The following is a 24,058-nucleotide window of genomic DNA, read 5'->3' on the forward strand; positions in this document are numbered from 1 at the left end:
CAGAATAGTTCTTTGTGACATTACTATGTCAAGACAGACTGATGTCAATATAGACAGAATAGTTCTCTGTGACATCACTATGTCATGACAGACTGATGTCAATATAGACAGAATAGTTCTCTGTGACATCACTATGTCATGACAGACTGATGTCAATATAGACAGAATAGTTCTCTATGATGTTGCTATGTCATGACAGACTTAATAGTTTTCTCTGACATCACTAAGTCCTGACAGACTTAATAGACAGAATAGTTCTCTGTGACATCACTACATCATGACAAACTGATGTCAATAAACAGAATAGTTCTGTGACATCACTATGTCATGAGACTGATGTCAATAGACAAAATAGTTCTCTTTGACATCACTATGTCATGATAGACTGATGTCAATTGACAGAGTAGTTCTCTGTGATGTCACTATGGCATGACAGACTTAATAGTTCTCTGTGACATCACTATGTCATGACAGACTTAATAGACAGAATAGTTCTCTGATATCACTATGTCATGACAGACTGATGTCAAGAGACAGAATAGTTCTCTGTGACATTACTATGAAAAGGTGAATATAACGAACAGTGATCAATCTTCTAACTCCTATAAGGAATGCAATATTAAGAATTGGACAAACACAGACCCCTGGATATGCCAGAGGTGGGAGCAGGTGTCTAGGAGGAGTAAGCATCCCCTGTCAACCAGTCACATCCGCTGTGAGCCCTATATCTTGATCATGTAAATGTTATTGTTATGTCATGACAAAATTAATAGACAGAGTAGTTCTCTGTGAAATTAATATGCTATGATTAATAAATGGCATGAAAAAGTGACATCAGTATGTCATGACAGACTTAATAGCTCTAAGTGACATCACTATGTCATGACAGACTTAATAGACAGAATAGCTCTAAGTGGCATCACTGTGTCATGACATAATAGCTCTAAGTGGCATCACTATGTCATGACAGACTTGATAGACAGAATAACTCTAAGTGGCATCACTATGTCATGACAGACTTGATAGACAGAATAACTCTAAGTGGCATCACTATGTCATGATATAATAGCTCTAAGTGGCATCACTATGTCATGACAGACTTGATTGACAGAATAGCTCTAAGTGGCATCACTATGTCATGACAGACTTGATTGACAGAATAGCTCTAAGTGGCATCACTATGTCATGACAGACTTGATTGACAGAATAGCTCTCTATGACACTTTATAGCTATGCTGTATTTTGTTGATGAGTCTGAAAACCAATATGCATTCCTTTGTTAGCACTAAACTGTTATTTTCAGTGTTGTTTGTTTTATTGTTATGGTTTTAGTATTGCAGTGACATATTTCAAACGACAATGCTGATAAATTGTTGCTCTACCTAGGGATATCTCCATTCATTACTGCACCCAACAGAACTGCCAACTTGGGATTATGCCAAACAGTGCACAGATCCTAATACAAGTATACTTAAGGAGGTACTCTACATCGTCATAATGGCCGACTTCCTTTCAAAACATGGTGGAAAATGTAAATATCAGTAATATTTGTCTATTCATTTAAAAACTTCTCACCTAGCTTAGTAGCTCAGTAGGTTAACACGTCGATTGCTGAACTGTAGATCACGTGTTCGAGTCTAACAGGGGTTTTAAATTTTTCTCAGATTGTTTTCAACTAAAACTGTACTTTTTGACTAAATAAAGTAAATTTGAAAGTATTCAATTTCAAAATATTGTTGTACATATCCTCCACGTTTCATCCATAGCAAATTTCTCTGGTGTAGCATACCTCCATACAGTATTTCTCTTGATGAAACACAAAGATGAGTCTGTGAACATAAAATCTAAATCTTCTCCAGTTTTTTTTATTTTATTTTATTAAACACAGTTTTATTTGCACTTTTCCTTTGTTATTTACATATAAAGAAATACAAACAAATGACATAAAATCCCAGTACATTCTGTAATATTTCTCATGAAGTCATAATTACATAAATAAGACCTTATAGTCTCAGAAGATATCAAATGTAACATTGGGACTTAAATCACAAAAGGAGAGGGGGGGGGGGGGGGGGGGGGGCATGTCACAAACTGAATATATCTCTGTCTCTCCTCTAATTACATGACTGAAGTCCCTTTGAAATGAAACAATGCAACAAAACCAAATACAAGGGCCAAAGATCCTGGTTTTAGTGTCGTTTCTTGGAATACATAGAAGTTAACAAGTGTTTAGAACTCTTTCTTGGATCCGCGCACCTATTTGGATCCATCCAGTGTCCCCATGGCAATGTCTGTCATCCTGGGGTACTTGACCTTTTTTTTGTCCAGCTCCTCCTGAGACCACAGTAAATGTTTCAGTAGATTTGCCAGTTTTGGGGTGGAGTCTGTCTCCTGAATGGCAGCATTCAGTTCACTGGCCACCTGGTTAAATTAGAAACATTACAAACAATCAGTAACCATAACAACATAGGCAATGACCATAACAACACAATCAGTAACCATAACAACACAATCAGTAACCATAACAATACAATCAGTAACCATAACAACACAGACAGTAATCGTAACAACACAGACAATGACTATAAACAACACAGTCAACCAGAGGCCCGTGGGCCACTTCGCTCACCTGAGTCACCTTGGCCCATATTTAAAGATTTTCCCTATACTTCTTGAGAAGATTTTAAAAGATTTTCCCTATATATTTCCATGTAAAATTTGATCCCCTATTGTGGCCCTAACCTACCCCCGAAGGCCATGATTCATACAAACTTAAATTTGCACAATGTCAGGAAGCTTTCATGTAAATGTAAACTTTTCTGGACCAGCGGTTCTTGAGAAGATTTTTAAATATTTTCCCTATATATTTCTATGTAAAACTTTGATCCCCTATCATGGCCCCACCCTTCCTCCAGGGGACACAATTTTAACAAACTTGAATCTGCACTGTCAGGAAGCTTTCATGTAAAAGTAAACTTTTCTGGCCCAGTGGTTCTTGAGAAGATTTTTAAAGATTTCCCCCAATATATTTCTATGTAAAAATTTTGATCCCCTATTGTGGCCCCAACCTACCCCCGGGAGTCATGGTTTTGACAAACTTGAATCTGCACTATGTCGGGAAACTTTCGTTTGAATTTCAGCTCTTCTGACCCAGTGGTTCTTGAGAAGAAGATTTTTAAATGACCCCACCCTATTTTGCATTGTTTGTGATTATCTCCCCTTTGAAGGAGGCATGGCCCTTCATTTGAACAAACTTGAAATCCCTTCACCCAAGGATCTTTTTGCAAAGTTTGGTTGAAATTGGCCAGGCAGTTCTGTAGAAGAAGACGAAAATGTGAAAAGTTTACAGACAGATGACAGACAACAGGGGATAAAAAAAACTCACTTGAGCTTTCAGCTCAGGTGAGCTAAAAACCGTAACAACACAGTTAGTAACCATAACAATAGTCAAAAATATATCTTGTACAGTTACTCTCTTTGTATGATTCAATTGAACATTGAAAGAACAATAACTCTTCCTGAATGTGGTTTGTTGTGATGTTTAGATATCAATCATATTAGTTTTCAGTTTTCTATGGGCCACACAATTCTCACACAAAAGGCTATATTTCATGACCTTAAGGATATGCGGGACGATGATCATGTGATGGTTGTGAATTTATTATAAATTTAGAACCAGACGCAGCGTAGTTAAAGCTTCCCGAGAAAAATCACAATGCTGTACAGACACACTATATGACATCATAATAAAAAAGTATGTCACGACGTTGTATCGCGGGGAAAATGTCCTCATATTTTGTCGCAATTTGCTACCGCTGTCAAGTCAGTGTCATGTGTAAATCTGTTGATTGAATTCTTGTCAAATAATAATTTTTTTTTTTTTTTTTTTATTTCATAGCGATTACAAGTCTCTTTTTCATATATATTGCATATATTATATATATGTATAGTATGCACCATAGTAATTTTGATAGTATAGCCAAAAGTCACCGAAATTGCTCTTACATGCACATACAATTTGCATCTCTAGGCATTTACAAAAAGAGAGTCAATCGTCTGTAAACAATGACTCAGTGCAAGTGTAAGATGATGATCGTTTGTTGATATTTACTATAGTAGTGTGAAACTAGAACTGGACACACATTTCTCTGAATCTTGCTTGGGAAACATATGAACTATTCAGGTGCTTTTATAATCGATCCTTGTTTGCGAAAAATATCCCCCCCCCCCCCCATGACGACAATCGTTAATTTTGGTCAAATATTAACATCCATACTAGGAATGTTTAATTTTTGCAAGCATTTTCATGTAAATATAAGTACACTTTATCTCTCAAACTATTTCATATTCCAAATTATTTTTACTAACTTTACGAAACACTACTGCGGAAATAGTAACTAATGTAAAAAATATGACACACGTCGGAATGTATGCGAGAAGCAGACGTGTGAAGAAGGAAAAGGTGTAAAGTCACAACATGTGTGATACATAAATACTTTGAAAAATAGCATGGAGACGATCGAGTCAAGCGACATTAGCTACCATGGCCGCGGAAATGTTGTTGACCTTGTAAAGGAAGTAGTAGTTCATATTGACGTTAACTAGACCTAACCCATGGTTTGAAAGACGACGTATTGTTTAAAGCTAGACTAGACGTTTTGTTCGAAGCCATGTTTAATATATACATGTATATTTAAAAAAATTAAATTTTAATTTGTTTTCATTAACTCAATTTTTGTTCCATAATCATGAAAATTCTAAATATTTCAATAGGTTCAAAACAAATATAGTTTCTAACAATGTATTCCAAAACAGGCTCGAAGAATTAGGCTGACACCCCCCCCCCCCGTCTTTGACAATGAGCTTTTTTTTTTATTTTGTAGTGCAAATAAATTGAGACTGTCCCATCTCCCATTACTTTTAACAGTAGTTGTACATGAAAAGAATATAAGCTTGAAAGTTATTAATAACAAATATTTCGCCAAGCCTAACCCTAAGTGAACATATCAATGTACAACTTCAAGGACGCCTACCTCAAAATCAAGATTAGCTTCACCCCTTCATATTTCTACAGGAAGTTAGGTATATGAATAGCTTTTAATTGCAGTGTTTGCAAAAAAATTCATTGACAAGTTTTTGAGCAGTGCTTCGTTTAGTATCTGGACTATATATTCTAAAGATTATTGTAAAAGATATAGATAAAAATTCCATCAAATCATTTTTTTGAATTGAAAATCAGAATGATCTTGTAAAATTCACAATTTTCGAAAAGGGGGGTAATTCAAAGCTTATTATCTCCCTTGTATACCTAAAAAGTGGCCATGAAATTTATACACATTGTGCAGGACATCCTGATGGTGCTTCATGAAAAAAAGAAAAAATATTTATTGACAAGTTATTTTTGGCCACATCGTCCCGCATGTCCTTAAATGGGCCACAAATCAAAATTTTATCCAATTTTTGTGGGTTATTGTGTTAAATATGAGCTTATCAGATGTGGTATTCTTTTTTCAATATCTGTTAGCTTTTTTCGTAAGATGCATTGTTATCCAACATATTTCTTACAAAATATAATTTGTAACATCATTATACTTTGTATATATTCATACATGTTCATACATGAGTATAGAGGGAAACTCTTCCTAATTAACATTATCAAGTATGACATTAATTTTCATTTTGATTTTACTAAAAATAGGGCACCGCTAAACTGGTACATAATACACCCGCATACAATATTGACCCAGGAATTTGAACAAAGAAGAAAGGATTATCCACAAAAGGATTTCGTTGGAGTTGCAATAACAATGTATTTTGCATTAAATAAATCTAAGTCCAAGGGCTGTAACTCCTTCAAAAACAAGAGGCCCAAGGGCCTAGAATCGCTCTTCTGATAAATTGTACAACCCCACCATTTCTATTCTTAGCCTCTTAGTATTCTAAATCTTTAGTTAAATCCTAAGAATTCAAAAAAAGTAGGTCAATGTGACCTACTTTTTGGTTTACACATTTTGAGAACCCAAGAAATATCAACTGACAAAGTTTGATGATTTTAAGCCAATTAGTATCTGAATATTGAAATATAGCTGTCAAATTCCAATCGTAGGTCATGGTGACCTACTTTTTGGTCAGCGAACTCCGAACATGCAAGACCCATCAACTGACAAAGTTTGATGACTGTAGGTCAAATAGTATCTGAAATATAAAAATATAGCCGTCAAATTCCAAAAGTAGGTCAAGGTGACCTACTTGTTTCGTCAACACCCTTCAAAGATGCAAGACCCAACAACTGACAAAGTTTGATGACTGTAGGTCAAATAGTATCTGAATTATATAAATATAGCCGTCCAATTCCAAAAGTAGGTCAAGGTGACCTACTTTTCGTCAACACCCTTTGAACATGCAAGACGCATCAACTGACAAAGTTTGATGACTGTAGGTCAAATCGTATTTGAAATATATAAATATAGGTGTCCAATTCCAAAAGTAGGTCAAGTTGACCTACTTTTTGGTCGACACACTCCGTTGACTCAAGATGCATCAACTGTCAAAGTTTGATGATTGTAGGTCAATTAGTGACTGAAATATATAAATATAACTGTCAAATGCCAAAAGTAGGTCACAGTGACCTACTTTTTGGTCAATACACTCTGAAGACTCAAGATGCATCAACTGACAAAGTTTGATGATTGTAGGTCAAATATTGTCTGAAATATAGTAATTTAGCTGTCAAATACCAAAAGTAGGTCACGGTGACCTACTTTTTGGTCAACACAAACCGAAGACTGAAAACGCATCAACTGACAAAGTTTGATGATCCTAGGTTTTACAGTGCCCAAAATATGCATCTAAAATTGAAAATGTGAAATTTGAATATCTGCAAAATTCAAAAAGTAGGTCACTGTGACCTACTTTTTTATAAATATGTTTCAAGGCCTCAAGATGCATCAACTTACAAGATTTGATGATTCTAAACCTCTCGGTATTTGAAATAACAACTTAAAATATATCTATAAATGATAAGCCATAAAATTCAGAAAGTAGGTCACGGTGACCTATTTTTCAGTTGACGCATTTCAAGGTCCCATGATCCACCAACTGACAAGTTTTGATGATCATAGGCTTCAAAGTGTCCAAGATATGCATCAAAATTAATTTTAAAATAAATACCTGCAAAATTCAAAAAGTAGGTCACCGTGGCCTACTTTTGAGACAACTTGACACAAGGTCCTAAGATGCATCAACTGTCAAAATTTGATGATCCTAGTCCTTATAATGACTAAAATATCTAAGATTTAAGGAATTTAAAAAATTTTTAAATTTAGGTCAACTTTGAAGTGACCTTGAGACCACGCCCTTTGCCCCAGGGTAATGCCTTGAACAATTTTTAATCTACAACATATCCTCATCCTTATGTGTAAGTTTGGTGATAATCTGCCCTGTGGTTCTTGAGAAGAAGATTTTTTAGCAACCACTATTTTTGTTTGTATTTTCCTGATTATCTCCCCTTGTTAAAGGGTCACATCCCTCTATTTAGTATGTATGAAAGCCCTTGGGCCAATGATACCCTGTAACAAATTTGAAAAAAATTGGCCAAGGGGTTCTTGAGTTATAGCCCTTTTTCTAAAAAGTTTACGCACACCGCACAAATGGCCATAGCATTAGCTCTTTGAGCCTTTGGCTCAGAAGAGCTAATAATGGGACAACATTCCCCTTGTAATATGCACATCTACACATTGTGATCTTTCTTTGTACTAAGTTTCATTGAAATCCACCAAAGGGTTTAAGAGGAGTTGTGAAGACAAGGTTCTTGCATAAAATAAATCTAAGTCCAAGGGCCCTAACCTTCAGAAATAGTGGTGCAGCATTCCCCTTGTAATATTCACATCTCCACATTGTGATCTTTCTTTGTGATTTCTTTGTACCAAGTTTCATCAAAATCCCCCAAAGGGTTTAGGAGGAGTTGTGAAGACAAAGTATTTTGAATAGAAAAAAACCCAACCAAGTCCCAGAGCTGTGACTCCTTTTAAAAACATTAGACTGCATTCCCCTTGCAGTATGCACACCTCCACATTGTGATCTTTCTTTGTACCAAAATTCATTAAAATCCCCAAAGGGTTTTTAAAGAAAAGTTGCGAAGACAAAGTATTTTGAATAGAAAAAAATGTAGTCCAAGGGCCACAACTCCTTTAAAACACATTGGACAGCATTCCCATTGCAAAACACACATCTCCACATGGTGATCTTTCTTTGTACCAAGTTTCATCAAAATCCCCCAAAGGGTTTAGGAGGAGTTGTGAAGACAAAGTTTAAGGGACAGACAGAAAGATGGACGACAGCGGTATAGCATAATACACCCACATTTTTATGAATAAATTTGCATTAAGCATTTTAAATCCAGCAATCTTAATGCACAAAATTTGGCAGATGAGACACCCCCTTCCCCTCGACTCTTGGCTCTAGTACTGAATTTTTAAAATCGGTACAGGATCTACATAGACATGTTATACCTAATTCTCCATATTAAGAATATAATAACTAATCTCTTGAATGTTCACTATACCTATAGGCTATTATTCATAAATCATTAATTATTCATTCAAGTGAAGTAACTTTTGCCCTTCTTAGAAGTGTATGTCTGCTCCAAACATAATCATTACCACTTGTAAAGTCATGCAAAGCTGCAGAGCATTTTCATGAACCTTATATTCTAACACCATATATAAATAAAACAAACTTGATTCCTCATTGTATAAATTGCTTAATGTCCATAATCTATTCATTTTCAATATGACCTTAAAAATATGGAGATCCTGTGTCACGGCAGGAATTGGCACGTTAGAGAAAACTCACTGCCATAGTCTTACGGCCCCTTATACACATTAGATATTCATACACACACAGGATTATGCCTAACACCACATCATCTCTGAATGCTCTAAAATTTGAATATGCTAAAATAAGTATACAGTATTTTCCTAGACAATGGCAAGTCAGTGACCATAGAAAGTGAATGAAGATTTAGATCCAGCTTTTTTTTAATTTCAATTTTTTTTCTCTCTCGTACTTTTCCTTTGTTATTTACATAAAAATAAATGCAAACAAATGGCAAAAATAATAAACCAGTATATTGCATAGTATTTCTCATAAAGTGATAATTACATAGATAAGACCCTCAGCAGAAATCAAACGAAACATTGGGACTTATGACACTATGTCACAATATGGCAATTTAAATATTTTAAAAAATTATTTGTATCAATCGATTTATATATATATCTACGTAGCTCAGTGGATAAGGTATCAATTTAATGACCTGTAGATCCTGAGTTCAAATCTGATGATGTCTTGTTTATATTAATGGAAATAAATTTTGGGGGGTTTCTCTCAAAAATTGCATATTTTTTGCCTTTTTGACATATGTACTTATTACATAAATGTACCACCCTATCTTTCATGATTAAATCATTTGTACTGATTTGATAAACTCTTTCAATGTGAGCCACCTTAAATCAGGTGTATTCCTACGCAATGATTAGCCTAATTTAAAGTTGAAAGATTACGGAATATTAACCACCAGTATCAGTTAGTGAGAATATGAAGGGAAAAACTGAGTGAATGTCAAGATTGGAAAATGCAATGCATGTTCATGTAGTAAACGGGCACATTGAGCATTAAACTTTGGTGAATATCATTCCCCATACAATTAAAGCAAAATTTTCTTCCAAAATGTGCATCCATTATTGATAGTTCACTGCCCTATCTCATCCCATTCCAACATGATGTTCTGGCTGCTGTAGGACTTCAATGTCTGTGCCCATACCTTCTTTGAAAATTTAACCTATGGGCTTTATTAAATGATAACTTGTTGTTTTCCATTTTAGTTTAGATGTAATAATGTATTGCTCCCTGATTTTTAAAAAATATTCTTACTTTTGTGAGAAAGTCAGAATGTTAAAAATTTGGGAGGGTTACATTGCTACAGCTAAATTTCATTCAATGTAAATGCATTTCATTGCAGGAGCTAGAGGTTTCATCAAATAATATTTTCAACAATAACTGTTACTCAGTAAAACTAGTGCAAGTTTTATAACTATAAACAAATGTACAAAGAAGTTTGCATACTCAGAAGATTCAACTACTGTGATTCTAGTGATGTCCTGACATCATGCATTCTGACTGAAGAAATTAAGAAATGTTTCACTCCTTTATATACGAATAATTACCACCATAAACTGAAAAAGGTACAATTTTTTCTCATTCATTCTCACTGATTTTCTAGTTTTCTAAAAGGACAGTAAGACAGTAATGACTTCATTTACCTTTTGTCTTTGGGAAGGATGAAGAAGTTCTCCAAAGGGAGATGACTCTGGGTTATCAAATGCCAAGAGAGCCAGCGTGCGCTCAAGTTCTGACAAAATCTCTGGATTCTCTTCTCCGCGCTCAGCCAGTTGAGTCTGGGCAAACTCGAGTGCAGCCTCAACATTCTTCTCTCTGATCAACTCTATCAACTGTTGTTGCTGTAAATTGTGAGATTGTTGCTTAGTAATTATAATATCAGTAATTATAATATTAGTAATTAATATTAATATTAGTAATAATTATAATATTAGTAATTATAATATATATGACGAGCTCTATGTGTTGAACTGTAAACATTGAAGCTTCCCGAGTTGTTCACACACTGACCTACATAGAGATTTCGGTAGGACAACTTAATATGTAATTACTGCTGAATTGACACCAGGTATCATTTAAGGCTTTGGGGAGGTTTTGGAGTAATCTAAAAATTTATCTGCACAACTAGAAGTTTGCAAGTCCACGATTAGTTCAGGACAATGCCCTACAGTGAGGTCCAGGGGCAAAACTCTTTTATAATCCTTCTGAATGAGGTAAGATAAGATACATATATGTTCCTTAAGAGACGGTGTAGGTGTGAGGGAGGGCGTGAGATAAGATACATATATATTCATTAAGAGATGGCGTAGGTGTGAGGGAGGGCGTGAGATAAGATACATATATATTCATTAAGAGATGGCGTAGGTGTGAGGGAGGGTGTGAGAGTATGTGCCACTCTGATATTCATAAACCTACAAAGAATTCTCCACTAGGATGAACTTTTACTGAAATTGATTTCCAACATTACAGATAACGAATTAGAAAGCAGGAATGGTTTGTATCAAACGCTTGGGTGGGTACAAGATGTATACATGTATTATAGAATAGCTATTAAAAATAAGGATAAAAGTTATGTAAGTGTAAATTTTGTTTTTATCCACCGTTGGTATACATTAAACTGACCATATGAAGAATAATATTTGTTTAATTAGGCCATTAAATTATATATGAAATTATTTGTTATTGAGTGATTCTTTAATCAAAGAGAGATGGTGATTATTGATTTTTGTTTGAGCTATTTCATTTAATATTAAATACTCATAAACTTACTAGAATTGTGTGTTCCAGCAGTTTGGGTTATTACTTGATGTCTAATATCATCCTTTTGGCAATATATAAAGGCAGCGATAAACATTTGTACCCACCGCGTGTGGACGAAAGTATGTTTTGCGTCTCACTGTGTGTAAGATTTCCTCAAAGGGAAAGAACTATTGGGCAGCTTGGAAATTGCGTATTCAATGAATATCAATACAAATGAAACTTTAACCTATTTGTTCCATGATTTATTTTTCCGCATTACAAAATACCTGTAATCTGAAGTACAGGTATCGGTCATTGTCCAGGAGTTCTGGTTGAATGCTGTTGACCAGTGAGATGGCGTCCTGTATCCTGCCCTCCTGAATGGCCTCTCGGATTTTGATTCGCTCGTCTAACTGTTCCAGGTCTACCATTGGCTGAACACCTGACTCCTTCTGGAACTTGTCTGCTGCCTCCTTAAAACCCTCTACAAATCAAAATGCATGTATAATTAACGCAGGGTCTATAAATTTATGGGGAGAATGTGGTTTTGTTGTGATTATGAAGGTTACCATATTTACAAGGCTTTTGAAAATCGAAATATCAACATGACATGTATATGGATAACTGAACTGCAGTGGTGTTACAAAGTGCACCATACAGATGATGAAGGTATCATTAGGAAATTCTGCTTTAGCAGGTGACACAAAAATTAATTTTGTATGTACTGAAATTAAATTTCAAGGTTACATTTTAAAGTTTACAAGAGAATTACAGATTTCCTAAGAACATGTGTACTGCGGGTTCATGCTGTAAAAGTGTGGAGCTACACAGGCAGAGAGAGGCCTGGAAACACCAGCTGATCCACCATGCACTTCTGTCAACAGTCACAACCGGTTACAACAACCCAGTGGATACGGCACTGGTTGTGCAACCAGGAAGACTGGGGTTGATCCTTGATCCTGGTGCCACCTCAAACCTAAGATGCTTAACACTGTTCCTGTGACAAACACCTGACATAGAAGTGAAACTTAAGGGTTTTTCAGATATGACCTTAAAACAGAGGTCCTATATCGTGGTAGGTGATGGCATGATAAAGAGCACTCCCTGCAATAGCTCCAAGTGCAATGCAAAGGTCAAAATTTGTAGCGTGTTACCTAGAGCTGGTGATGTCCCTACAGTGAAAAAATTCTTGAATGGGATGTAAAATAAGATAAAATGATTGATTGATTTTATATTGTTTAACGTCCCTCTCGAGAACATCTCACTCATATGGAGATGTCACCATTGCCGGTGAAGGGCTGCAAAATTTAGGCCTATGCTCGGCGCTTATGGCCTTTGAGCAGGGAGGGATCTTTATCGTGTCATACCTGCTGTGACATGGGACCTCGGTTTTCGCGGTCTCATTCGAAGGACCACCCCATTTAGTCGCCTCTTACAACAAGCAAAGGGTACTGAGGACCTATTCTAACCTGGATCCCCACGGGAAAATAAGATAAAAAACATGAAAAAGCAAACAAGAGTAATATTGTAAAAGTGGTTATTTACGCTAGGGGTTAAGTACATGTTTTTCAATGACTAACATTATGTGTGGGGGGAAAATGCGATAACTGAATATAATATATATTGTATCAAATTTTTTTAACTATATGAGTGGGGGAAATTTATGGGAATATTACGTGACCGCGTAATTAGTGTCAATTTTCCCCATGCGTAAATAAGTTACCACTTTTACAGTGGTAACGGGAAGGTGTATACACCAGAAGAAAAAAAATTAAAAACAGTCCTGACACTGCCCAAACTAATTCATTTTCGTTAGTAGAGGAATGGCATTCACTGTATAAATCTAGAGTACACATAATAAACAAGGTTCTACCATGAATAAAACAGGTAATCTATAACCAGGTAATTTATAATTAGCTTGTAAACAGTTTACCTGTGACCAGGTAATTTGTCACCAGCTTGTAAACAGTTTACCTGTGACCAGGTAATTCATCACCAGCTGGTAAATTTTTTACTTGTGATCAGGTAAATTAATTCATCACCAGCTTGTAAACACTTTACCTGTGACCAGGTGATTCATAACCAAATGGTAAAATTTTTACCTGTGATCAGGTAATTTAATTCATCATCAGCTTGTAAACAGTTTACCTGTGACCAAGTATTAGTAATTCATCACCAGCTTGTAAATTGTTTACCTGTAACCAGGTAATCCATCACCAGCTTGTGAATTGTTTACCTGTGATCAGGTAATTTAAATCATCATCAGCTTGTAAACAGTTTACCTGTGACCAAGTAATTCATCACCAGCTTGTAAATTGTTTACCTGTGACCAGGTAATCCATCACCAGCTTATAAATTGTTTACCTATGATCAGGTAATTTAATTCATCCTCAGCTTGTAAACAGTTTACCTGTGACCAATTAATTCATCACCAGCTTGTAAATTGTTTACCTGTGACCAGGTAATCCATCACCAGCTTGTAAATTGTTTACCTGTGACCAAGTAATTCATCACCAGTTTGTAAATTATTTACCTGTGACCAGGTAATTCATCACCAGCTTGTTCATGTCGGCCCTGGTAGGGTGAATCTGTTGGAGTCTGTTATTCCATTCCTCCAGGGCCACTTCCTCCAATCTCTCCATACTCGACCCAAAGTTCATTTTAGGAAACATGGAACTACAGTAATGATAAAGGAAGAAAACATTTAATATGCATATCTACACATACACACACACAAGGATATAAAACATACATGTATCAAAACCTTTATTGTCCTGTGTGTCTGGTTATTATCGATGGGTTCACATCGCATAATTGTAAAGCAAAATTACATGGAAATCTTGATTTCATTTATCACAACCTTTACACAACCCTAATCATCACTCAGCTGATCGAAGTATCGGGCTGATATGAGGTGTGAATATAGAAAAGAGTATACAACGATAATTAGAAAGATCCCGTGTACTGAGCACATCTTAAAGGAATAATTAAGTGCCTCTGTCTTCATCTCCCACATTTATAGGAGAAGTTATTAATAATGACTCCTATTTATTCCACTGCAACATAATACTCTAATTAACAAGCTCACAAATAAACACTTACACGATATATATGGTTCACCGTTAAGTTGCTGCAGATACTGAGATACTCAGATAGTGTGTTCAATAACGAAAGTATGTGGTACCAAATCTCTAAAGTTCGGTCCTATTTCCCCGAGTCTTATAAAGATATATACATAAGAATTACATTATTGACATTTTTTGTCACATGAGATGAAATGAAGAGCCCAGTTCCTTGTCAAATCACTTAATCATGCCGACACAACAAAAGAAAAATGTAAACAGGAAGTTGAGACATCTGCGAAGGAAGTAGCAAGAGCGCGTGCGTGTGTAATGGGCATAATCAACCAAAGAATTCATCAATTAAAACCCGATAATGTTGTTCGGAATTCTAGAATTGGATTTCCCAAACTCTTTTTGAGGGAATGAAGTGTAGAATTTGTCGCAAGCATAAACAGTTTATCATTTTTAATCAGCGTAACAACGCCTGAGATGCCAAGATGGCGGACTCGGAATCACAGAAGACAGGAGAACTGTCTAGTTGAGTGAAATGAGATTGTTTTCTGCATGTAGCACAACTTTATCATTCATCTCACATCGATAGGAAAATGGCAGAAAGGTAAAAATGCACACAGGTTTTAATATTTTGGAATTCGAGTGAATTTTTATATTAATGAGATGCATATGTGTAGTGCTCACGCCACATTGAAATGTCAAAACCTGTTTTTCGCAAACTGAAGTTAAAACAAAGTATATTGATTTTTTTTTATTAAGCATACATTCAATTAAGAGTAAACGCGTAGACGCAGCCCACCGTGACGTGTCCATCTGTTCATAGCATTGAAATGATCGCCGTCGTAATAGAAATTTCATGCTTCATTGATCTTGTGTATTGACTGACCAGGTGACCGGTTTTGAGCTGCCGAAGAATAAATCCAAACCGCACATTTCATTGATGCTTTTACAATACAGAATGCCAGTTTACTTTTACAGTTTAACAATTAATTACCATTTCATCGATATAAAAAAAATTCCCAATACTATATTTGACATATTTGTTATGGTGAAAATGTAGGATGACTGAATACACAAACCATTTAAATTGATTAAGAGGTGAAACGTAATTAACTATTTACTCATTAATCACAGACAACAATATTATATAGTAGTAGACCAAGATACATGTATGTATGATCATATTTGTTTCAAAGCTTTATCAATAACATATATGTAATAGTCTAGAATGCTACTTAATAATTTCTACCGTTTTGAATGTAAATTGTATGCTTTACATGTTTTTATATCTTATGTTTATTATTTAAAATCGAGCTCTACTTAATTTGTTTTAAATACTACAACTTAATTGTCAATATTCCAAAATCAATTTAAAAGATAAAACTTGACCTTTACATGTTTACTTTTTAAAGGGCTTTTAATAATTGTATTATTGACCACTGAATGCGTAAACTCATTAGAAATATATTCAGAATCTAATGATGCATATTTAAGGAAATTCCTGTAAATCATCAAGAGCCAATGTATAGGGCTTATTTTGTATATATATAATGCATATATTCAATTATTGTATAGTTGATAATGGTGACCTATACTATCATGACTATATATATTTAACATGATTGACCAGGGTCTAAAATCATGTTGACATTATCACTGACAAGAATAAACTGTAATTTGTTGTAATACCTGATTATGTCTTAATTTTGGACAGTTTTCATTTTTGCCCTTTTGTAAGAGCATGACGATTAGTGAGAAGTAGGACAGTGTAATCAATAGTAGGAATGACTGCAGCTGGCACGTAAATGACCACTGCCTGAAGCGACACCAACGATGACCATCACTCTTAATCCCACAAAAGTTACCTCAGTGCGAACTCCCAAACTTTGACAGGGACGGGAGTCTCTTAGTCTACATTATTTCACGCTTTGGTAATGATTGTGCAGTACTGTGCAAATGTGCATTCATTCAGAAGGTACCGTAATTGTCAGTGCTGCAGTTGTAATTAGGTTGTTTTGAAGTAATAGGTGATGCACAGACGAACCATTACAATTGGTGTATTTACCTATTCAGGTGTTCAGGCCATATTGTCACCTTCCTTATCTGATGTTAAATGTTGATCTGCACTGTCCCGTGTTTGACAACATTCACTTTGTAGTCATCATACATGGAGCAGTTGCTATGCAGCGAAGTATTTTGTTCTGCGTTTTTTAATAACTTGGTCAGTGTGCATCTGTTCAACCTTTACAGTTCTTTAATACAGATCTGAAATTTCACTGATAATCAGAATTGTACTGAATGAACTAATATAATGCCAAGATATGCATTGTAATTTATTTAGGAAATTATTGGTTTGTGTTGTGTTATTTGCTTGTCTGTTTTTCTGTCAGTAGAAATGGGTTGTGTCATATTAAAGAATTTTTATGTAATGAAGAAGGTAAAAAAAAAATTCCCATATCTTAGTTTTGATACTAGCACATTCAACAGCAGGATAATAGACAGTATTGAGGTGCTGTGTTCACACAGCTAATGTGTATACTGCAGTAGAACTGTTAAATTCTTCCCATTCTTGTTCTAATTAGCCCTGATGTGAAGTGATGTTAACAGCCACACAGGGAATTGTAGAGAACTCTCTCTTCTCAATGTGTTATAGGTACAGCCTTGGTGTGTTATCACAGAGGACAAAAACTTAAAGAGTCTGAATCACCTGAAATCTAGAGTTTTATTTATAATAGAAATCAGTCATAAACAGTATACTATGAATCATTAATGAAATGACATGTTCAGTCAAGGAAATTTTACTGCGTGTTAAAAAACCCTGTACTCCTTTAAGGTTTATTAGATGTTATCACTGTGTTAGTGATGTGATATTACTGTCAATGTTTACGCATTCTCTTTGAGGTCTATAGTCAACATATGGTGTAGTAATCCCTGGTATGATTTGCCTTAGCCATATTGGTATGAAGATCAGTATTTGGTTTTTGCATTATTAAACAAATGACATGCCTCTGAATAAGCACATATCGACATTCAGTTGATGGGAGCTCTTTGATAAGGTACGATTATTTTGAGTTGATTGCTTTGTATGGTGTGATTCTTGTCATGATCGGAGTGTGTTTGCTGTCATTTAACAAATGGAAGGTTAGGGGAATGTTAGATCATAAGGTTGACTTTTAATATTCCACTACTCAAAAATGATTCTATAAATCATAAAGTTACAGGATTGCTCACACAGTCTGTTTCAGTATCTGGTTATGGAATATTATTTTTGATAATTGACATGGCCATCACCGTTCCTCCATCAGAAATGAAATGTGAATCCTTGCATTTCGCTCTCTTTATCTTGCACTACAATCTCCTATGGCTTACAATGAAGGCACTCTAGCTGACACTAAAGAAATCAAGACATGCAGGAAAGGCATAATTTTCATTGAATTAATGAATTCAGGCCGTAGCTCAATCTCCGGATCAAAATGAGACAACTATTTTTCCATCCAAAAAAAAAAAAAAATCAACCCAAAATAAGATATCTAATCATTGTCGGCTTGTAGATGTATATCAATGTTCGCCATGGGTGTTATCTGTGATGATAATTGGTCCAATTACTGATTAAATCAAGTTACCTTTACATCCAAACCAAAAGTGTTCAAAGACCAAAATTCAACAACTGGGTGGCATCAAGGGAAAGGATCTGCAGATATAATTGAAAAAATTTGACAGGCACGCTTGCTTCCGGTTTTAGTAATGCATTTTTGGTTGGTTGAGCACCGAGAAAATTTCATTATCCTGTTAACCAGTATCTGTAGTTAATTCACGACTGCAACACCGAATCTGGTTTTTGGCTTGTTATATTTCAGATCTGAGGTTATAATCAGATATATGTTTGGTTTTTGATGTGAAATTGCAACACCCCTTTAGAATGAGATCTTTGTAAGTGATACATGTAGGAGTTTAAACCCCCACATACCTACATGAGATCAGGACATATTAAAATGTTAAATTGATCGGGAATTACAGCAGCTAAAACGACGTTCAGAAGAACGGAATTCTGAGTGTCCTGGCACGAGAGACGGACACTTGTTATTTGAAGAGATCAAGGTTTACATATCTGCTGGATGTTTATCTTGGGCACCATTCCCACCCATGGAATTTTTCTTTTTACAAAGTCAATATGGTCTAATGAAGGCATAAATTTATATATAGCATGTGGAGTCTATTGTATGTATACTACATGCCAGTTCTGAATTTGAAGGATGACATATCATATCTTTTGTTTTTGAAATGGATGGATTAAGGAAGTTATATAAAACATATGCTTCATGTAGTAAGGAGTTTACATGTGGTATATAATTCTACGTACATAGATCTCGAGGTGATGGAGGCGTGAAATTTGACAATTTAGACTGCTGACAATTTGTAACTTAAGGTGATCTTAGAGAAAGGATATGACTGAAAAAGACACAATTATTGTGTGATGGTGTTGTAAATGAAATGTTATCGACACTCTGAAGAGATTTGAGTAGCTGAGGAAGTTTCTTGCAGCTGATTAGCTTTTTGTGGCTTGATGAATAATGAAGGCTGGACAATGCTTGGTGGTGTTAATTGGAGGTTTAACTCTGTGTGTTTACTTGGTGAGTGGGGAAGGATGCACCATTGATTATTTGGTGGTTGGCAGATGCAAAGAATCAATGTTAACCTCTGACACTGGACTGAAGTCAAACTTGGTGAACTAGACAGGTTTATCTGTGTAAGACTCTCAGTGGACTCCCTGCATGGAATATTATGAAATATGTACAGAATCATTTGTAATTTTAACAGTGAATCAAACTGACAAGAGTAGACATATCTAGAAAATTGGAAGATTTTGTGGGATTTCTCTTGTGGACAAATAAAAGACTAAAGCATGCATCAATTCTTGTAACTATGGAATCTGTAATTCTTGTTTGGATTAGGTTTTATTTTTATACACGGCTAAATCTGATTTGAATATTATGTAACTCGGAATTGCGGAGGGGACTCTCCTAGAAGGAGCTGTCATTGGTTCTGACAAGATTCAGGATGTATTATAAAAGACTGCATCCAGTGCCAGGAACTGTTGATTGTGTGTGTTTATCTGGCTGAGGACCAGAAGGACATTAGAGTTGTGGAAAACTCTGTATCATATTTATTCCTCTCCTAACTTTGTAACCGAGTCATTGAGTGACTGTACAGTATCTTGGATAGAATTTCCAAATGCAGTGAAGCAGCAGCTTCTGATATTGTGTGAACTTGTGCCTACTGGATTATTTAAAATGTATAGCTTCAACGTGCACAATGTTCCAATGTTTGCACCAAAAATGGATTTACAGGGGAACTACCTTCCATGTCACTGTCACCGACGACAACGCCACTACTGCCGGCCAAATGGCATGTTTTCCCGCTATAGGACGGAGGGGTGGGTATAACTGTGTTATGGCAGACAGGGTTTGCTCTTGTTTTGTGCAGAATATCTGTTTATTTCCTTATGAAGCAACCAGGTATCATCGTTGGTAGTCTTATAGCTTTATGTTTTTTCCTGTAGTTTGAATTTTGGTATTTCATTGTAATATTAAAACTACGGTAAATTGTAACCTACCCTTAACATATTTAGAATGGACATCAATTTTGATTTCAACAAGAAACTGCAAAAATAACCAGGAGTGAGTTGAAAAATTCATTTAGTATTTTTTTTTTTTTTAATGTTACTATAGTGATATATGGGTGATGTGATGATGTAACCATGATTGAGGGGGAAGGGAATGTCTGTAACTTCTCAGGGACATGGGTCTAGTTTGGAATGTTAGGTATCGCTGTTACAGTAGTTATTGGATGGAGTGATTTATCAGGCTTACATTTTCAACAATATGAGGAATACTGTTGAATTATGTAAAAGGTTTTAAAGTTTCCTAATCACAATGCTAAATTCTAATACCATACATTTTATATTAGGCTTGAATCTGATATTATATGGGTCATATTTCATAGCCCTACTCCATTATAAATCAATAGGATTGTCTGCTTTTGCCACTTGCAATCATGTCTGTTTGGCTTCTATTTGCAATCTGATAATCAAGTGCCTTTCCTTTCTTGGACTAACCCCATTAACAGATCTATGTTCCAAGAAATAAATCAAGAAATAATGCAAATGTGTAGGAAATCTTTCACAAAAGCCTGTTAAATATTCTTGGAATGGTCGATTATAAATGTACTTTCCATCTATTGCCTCAACTGATAGACGCCAGTTGATGGTGAATTTCATGTACAGGTGTAATTTGTTAAAGATCATATTTGCAGCATGACTCAAACGTCATGGATGCTCTATTTCAAAGTATTTCAACTAAATCTTTAGTACCCAAAATAAGTGGAAGAAATCCAGCAAAATGGGGAAACTCAGTGGCTACTTCCATGAAATCTAACCGTTTGCAATCTGAGATGCTGACATTTCTAGGTCCATAGAGAGTGACCCAGTTATCAAAAGACAATTCGCATTCAACATGAATTTGTAGGCTTTGTTTCCTTCTGGTTTCCCTCCTGTTGACTTTTAATTTCCAGGTAATTATGTTGAACATGGCAGGGAATATTTGGAGTAAAGGTTTAAGGTGTTGTTTGAATCAACATTGGTGTGTGTACTCTGACTGGCATGTTTGATATGTCCTGGCTTTTGCCTGCATACATGGGTCTTCTTGGATTTGGACATTTTATCAGAAATGTCCAGTGTTTTTAGAGTTGGACCTACAAGTCTCCATTTAGAAATTTATAGTCATGTTTAAGGGCACTTGTTACAAACAAATTGGACTTCTCTGTCTTCAAATATTTGTGTACAAAATATCATGAATAAATGTACAAAACATGTAAACATATTACAAATTCCGAATGAAGTCAAGTTGATCAAATTATCAGTCTTTAATGGGTATTGTTTTCAGAGCTTTCCCGTACAGAGACACTCTGTAATCACTTGAACTTTTTTCATTGATTAAAAAATTGCTCTAAATGCATTATGCTGATAGATAAATATCAATGAATACTCTACCGTACAGAAATGTTTAAACATGCTGGAATTCTGTCCAAAAACTGTAAAAAATGAAAATTTTAAACTCTTCAAAAGGAGGTAGAAAAATTTGTTTGTAGCAAGTGTCTGTAAGTGTCAGTGTTGGTTCTCTGTTTTAATCTTGTAATGTGTTGGTGTATGTAGTTATTGATGAGGTCTATAACCATCTGTTGTAAGAACAGAGATGTTCTCAGTGGAGTGTAATAGTCTGTTAATATGTTGCTTTCTCCCACAGAACTGGTATTCTATGGGATACAGACACAGCTTTGATCATGGGATGTAGCGGTTCTTTTGTAGTATTGGGACAATGCTGGGTGAAATTTGAGACCATTACATGAAATGATATTGGACATTTAATGTAATTAAAGAGCTGTAGGGTTAATGTACAGGGTTTACTATCTTTCTATTAATTTAGAAAAAAAAAACCCAGATGGATTCAAGTTGCTAAGTTGGGTTGGGTGGGAGAATTCTCTGAATATCGAATTTAGATTATCAATTGCGTGAAGTCTGATGAACCATCAGCATCAATATCATTGGTTTTGTTTCCATTTGGTTTTGATTTATTTTTTAGTGTACATATTCTGCTCTTTATATGTCAGGGATTTTGGTTCCGGGCTGGTGTAATATTGTCGCAACAATTCCATAAGAACAGCAAATTATTAGAGTCAAAACTTGCCAATAACTGCACAGGTTCTTTTGAATATAGTGTGTGTCCTCTGTTTGGCTCATGAAACAACCTGTTTGTAGGGTTACTTTGTATGGAGTACAGTCATTAGTAATTCTAAACACCTTTTGAAGGGGGGATTTCAATAGCCACTCTAGATGCACTGCATTCTTTGGCAGTTTGGAGTTCTTAAGAGGGCTGGAAAGAGATTGATTATAAAGCAGGAGGCTATCAAATGACACAACAAGCAATTGATATTGTTATGTCAGAAGCACTTTTTGTGCAGCCTGTATATTTGTTTTAATCTTGATTGTAAGAATTCGATGACTCATGGTCAAAAAATATTTATAGCCTCTGACAAGATATATACCATTTTAAGTAAAAGTCACACAGAGACTTTGATTCATCATAAAAGTTGTAAAATTCTCAGAAAAATGATCGAGGACCCAGAGAGAGAGAGACAGAAATGGGAAGACAATGGCACAGGAAAGGGGATAATTAATTATATACAGTGAGGTCACAATGATTGAATGACGGTGATAAAATATGCTACACATGCATTGGTTATGATTGTCATTGACAAATGGTGATAGACTACACTGAGATAGCCAGATGTTTGTTCTTCAGACGGTCACTGTCACATAGGAATTATCCAGGAGGGGCTTGTGTGTATCTGTAACAGGACCAGACTGTTGAAATATTGATTCAGTTTCCAGTAGGTGGAGAAAAATGTATGATTTTTATTTAACCTGATATCGACAGGTGTCTTAGATTACAAGGATGAAACTCGACTTTGTGTATGAAATGTTAAACACAAGGATTTAATAATGATTTTCCGATTGGTAACAAGGTTGTTCATGCTGAGTGGTAAAAAGGAAAGTAAAAGTTGGCGGTCGGCCAGGGACTTCCTGAGGTGAAGTGTGTACTGTTTCCCACTGTGAAATATGTGACGATATCCTGGCTGCATGGAGATGGAGCTGGAGAGAGTCTATCAGCCGTACTACAATAGGATTTACGGGTAATGGAGGATAGGGAAAACCTTTGCCAGGGGCTGATTAGTCTGATAAAAGAAAGAAAAAAAAACCACCCTGATTTCTGTCAAGAATATGATTTAAATTTATAAATAGATAGGACAGGTTTTGAGTTGGAGGTAAGTGTAATTGGCTTTGGTAGAGATTGTAAGGCTCAACAGGTAGAGGATGAAAAGTTTAAAGGTAAAAGATTAGAGTGGATCATGGTGGACCTTCTGTGTGTGTGTATTGTACTGCTATCTGTCATGATGTCTGTTGTATGTAAAATGACTTACTCCCCATTGTCTGGAGATACATCACAGGAATGTGTGTATTCATATATACATGACAGTACATATGTTCTCATCAGGGGGAAGTGGCATGTGCCTAATGATACTGACTAATCCATGGCCCAGCAATTATTTTGTCTATTCACTAGAAGCGTATTTATTAGGAGGGACATTGATTTTTGATGGATTGTACTTCTTCACATATGTAGTATCAGATCCATAAACAGCTGATCTTGCAATATATCCAGCATTTACTTGATTGCAGGCAGCATTAATGAGAGAACCTCAAGCTGCATTTTACCACACATGACTCATATTTCAGTGCCACACTAAACAGAATTAAAATAAATATTTCTGTTGTTATCTAGGAGTAATAATTATGCAATTAAATCCTCGCGTCTGATTGTTTTTCTTTCCACTTGTCAGCAGTTTGTGGGAATCTTTTTTTAAAAGCAAGATGTTTTTTTAGATGACACATTCCTGCAATATGAAATGTCATTATGTTTGAAATTTTAGTTTTTTAATGATTGACTTAT

The 24,058-nt window shown here is 35.4% G+C and overlaps 2 protein-coding genes across 20 annotated transcripts in view; one reads left to right on the plus strand and one right to left on the minus strand.

Moving 5' to 3' along the window:
• Positions 1-1,859: 1,859 nt before the first annotated feature.
• On the minus strand, positions 1,860-14,778 carry LOC125648380 (glucose-induced degradation protein 8 homolog). Of its 2 annotated transcripts, XM_048875421.2 has the most exons (5): positions 14,665-14,778; positions 13,952-14,094; positions 11,706-11,902; positions 10,323-10,520; positions 1,860-2,421 (listed from the first exon to the last, which is right to left on the minus strand). In XM_048875421.2, exons 1-5 carry the CDS (start codon positions 14,673-14,675, stop codon positions 2,257-2,259), a joined length of 714 nt encoding a protein of 237 aa, XP_048731378.1. In that variant the 5' UTR covers positions 14,676-14,778; the 3' UTR covers positions 1,860-2,256. The 2 variants fall into 2 exon arrangements, with proteins under 2 accessions (XP_048731378.1, XP_048731380.1); XM_048875423.2 differs by lacking the exons at positions 13,952-14,094; positions 14,665-14,778 and adding an exon at positions 13,393-13,430.
• LOC125648378 (rho GTPase-activating protein 39-like) overlaps positions 14,773-24,058 on the plus strand; it is a 54,439-nt gene continuing 45,153 nt past the window's right edge. For 8 of the 18 annotated variants that reach the window (XM_048875406.2, XM_048875407.2, XM_048875408.2 and 5 more), the window contains exon 1: positions 15,131-19,926. In XM_048875406.2, the coding sequence (XP_048731363.1) occupies positions 19,784-19,926 (143 nt within the window). In that variant the 5' untranslated portion in view covers positions 15,131-19,783. Of the gene's footprint in view, positions 15,097-15,130; positions 23,241-24,058 lie in introns of those variants that run through there. The other 10 variants (XM_048875413.2, XM_056139945.1, XM_056139946.1 and 7 more) reach the window with 2 other exon arrangements.

This window comes from Ostrea edulis, chromosome 6, assembly GCF_947568905.1.
Source record: "Ostrea edulis chromosome 6, xbOstEdul1.1, whole genome shotgun sequence".
NCBI classification, from domain to species: domain Eukaryota; kingdom Metazoa; phylum Mollusca; class Bivalvia; order Ostreida; family Ostreidae; genus Ostrea; species Ostrea edulis.

Excerpts from the sequence above, each read along its gene's own strand:
- LOC125648380 (XM_048875421.2), bottom strand. Across the intron at positions 11,903-13,951 it reads GATGAATTACCTGGTCACAG|AGGGTTTTAAGGAGGCAGCA; the intron begins GTAAATAATTTA and ends TTTGATTTGTAG. Across the intron at positions 10,521-11,705 it reads ACCTGTACTTCAGATTACAG|CAACAACAGTTGATAGAGTT; the intron begins GTATTTTGTAAT and ends CACAATTTACAG.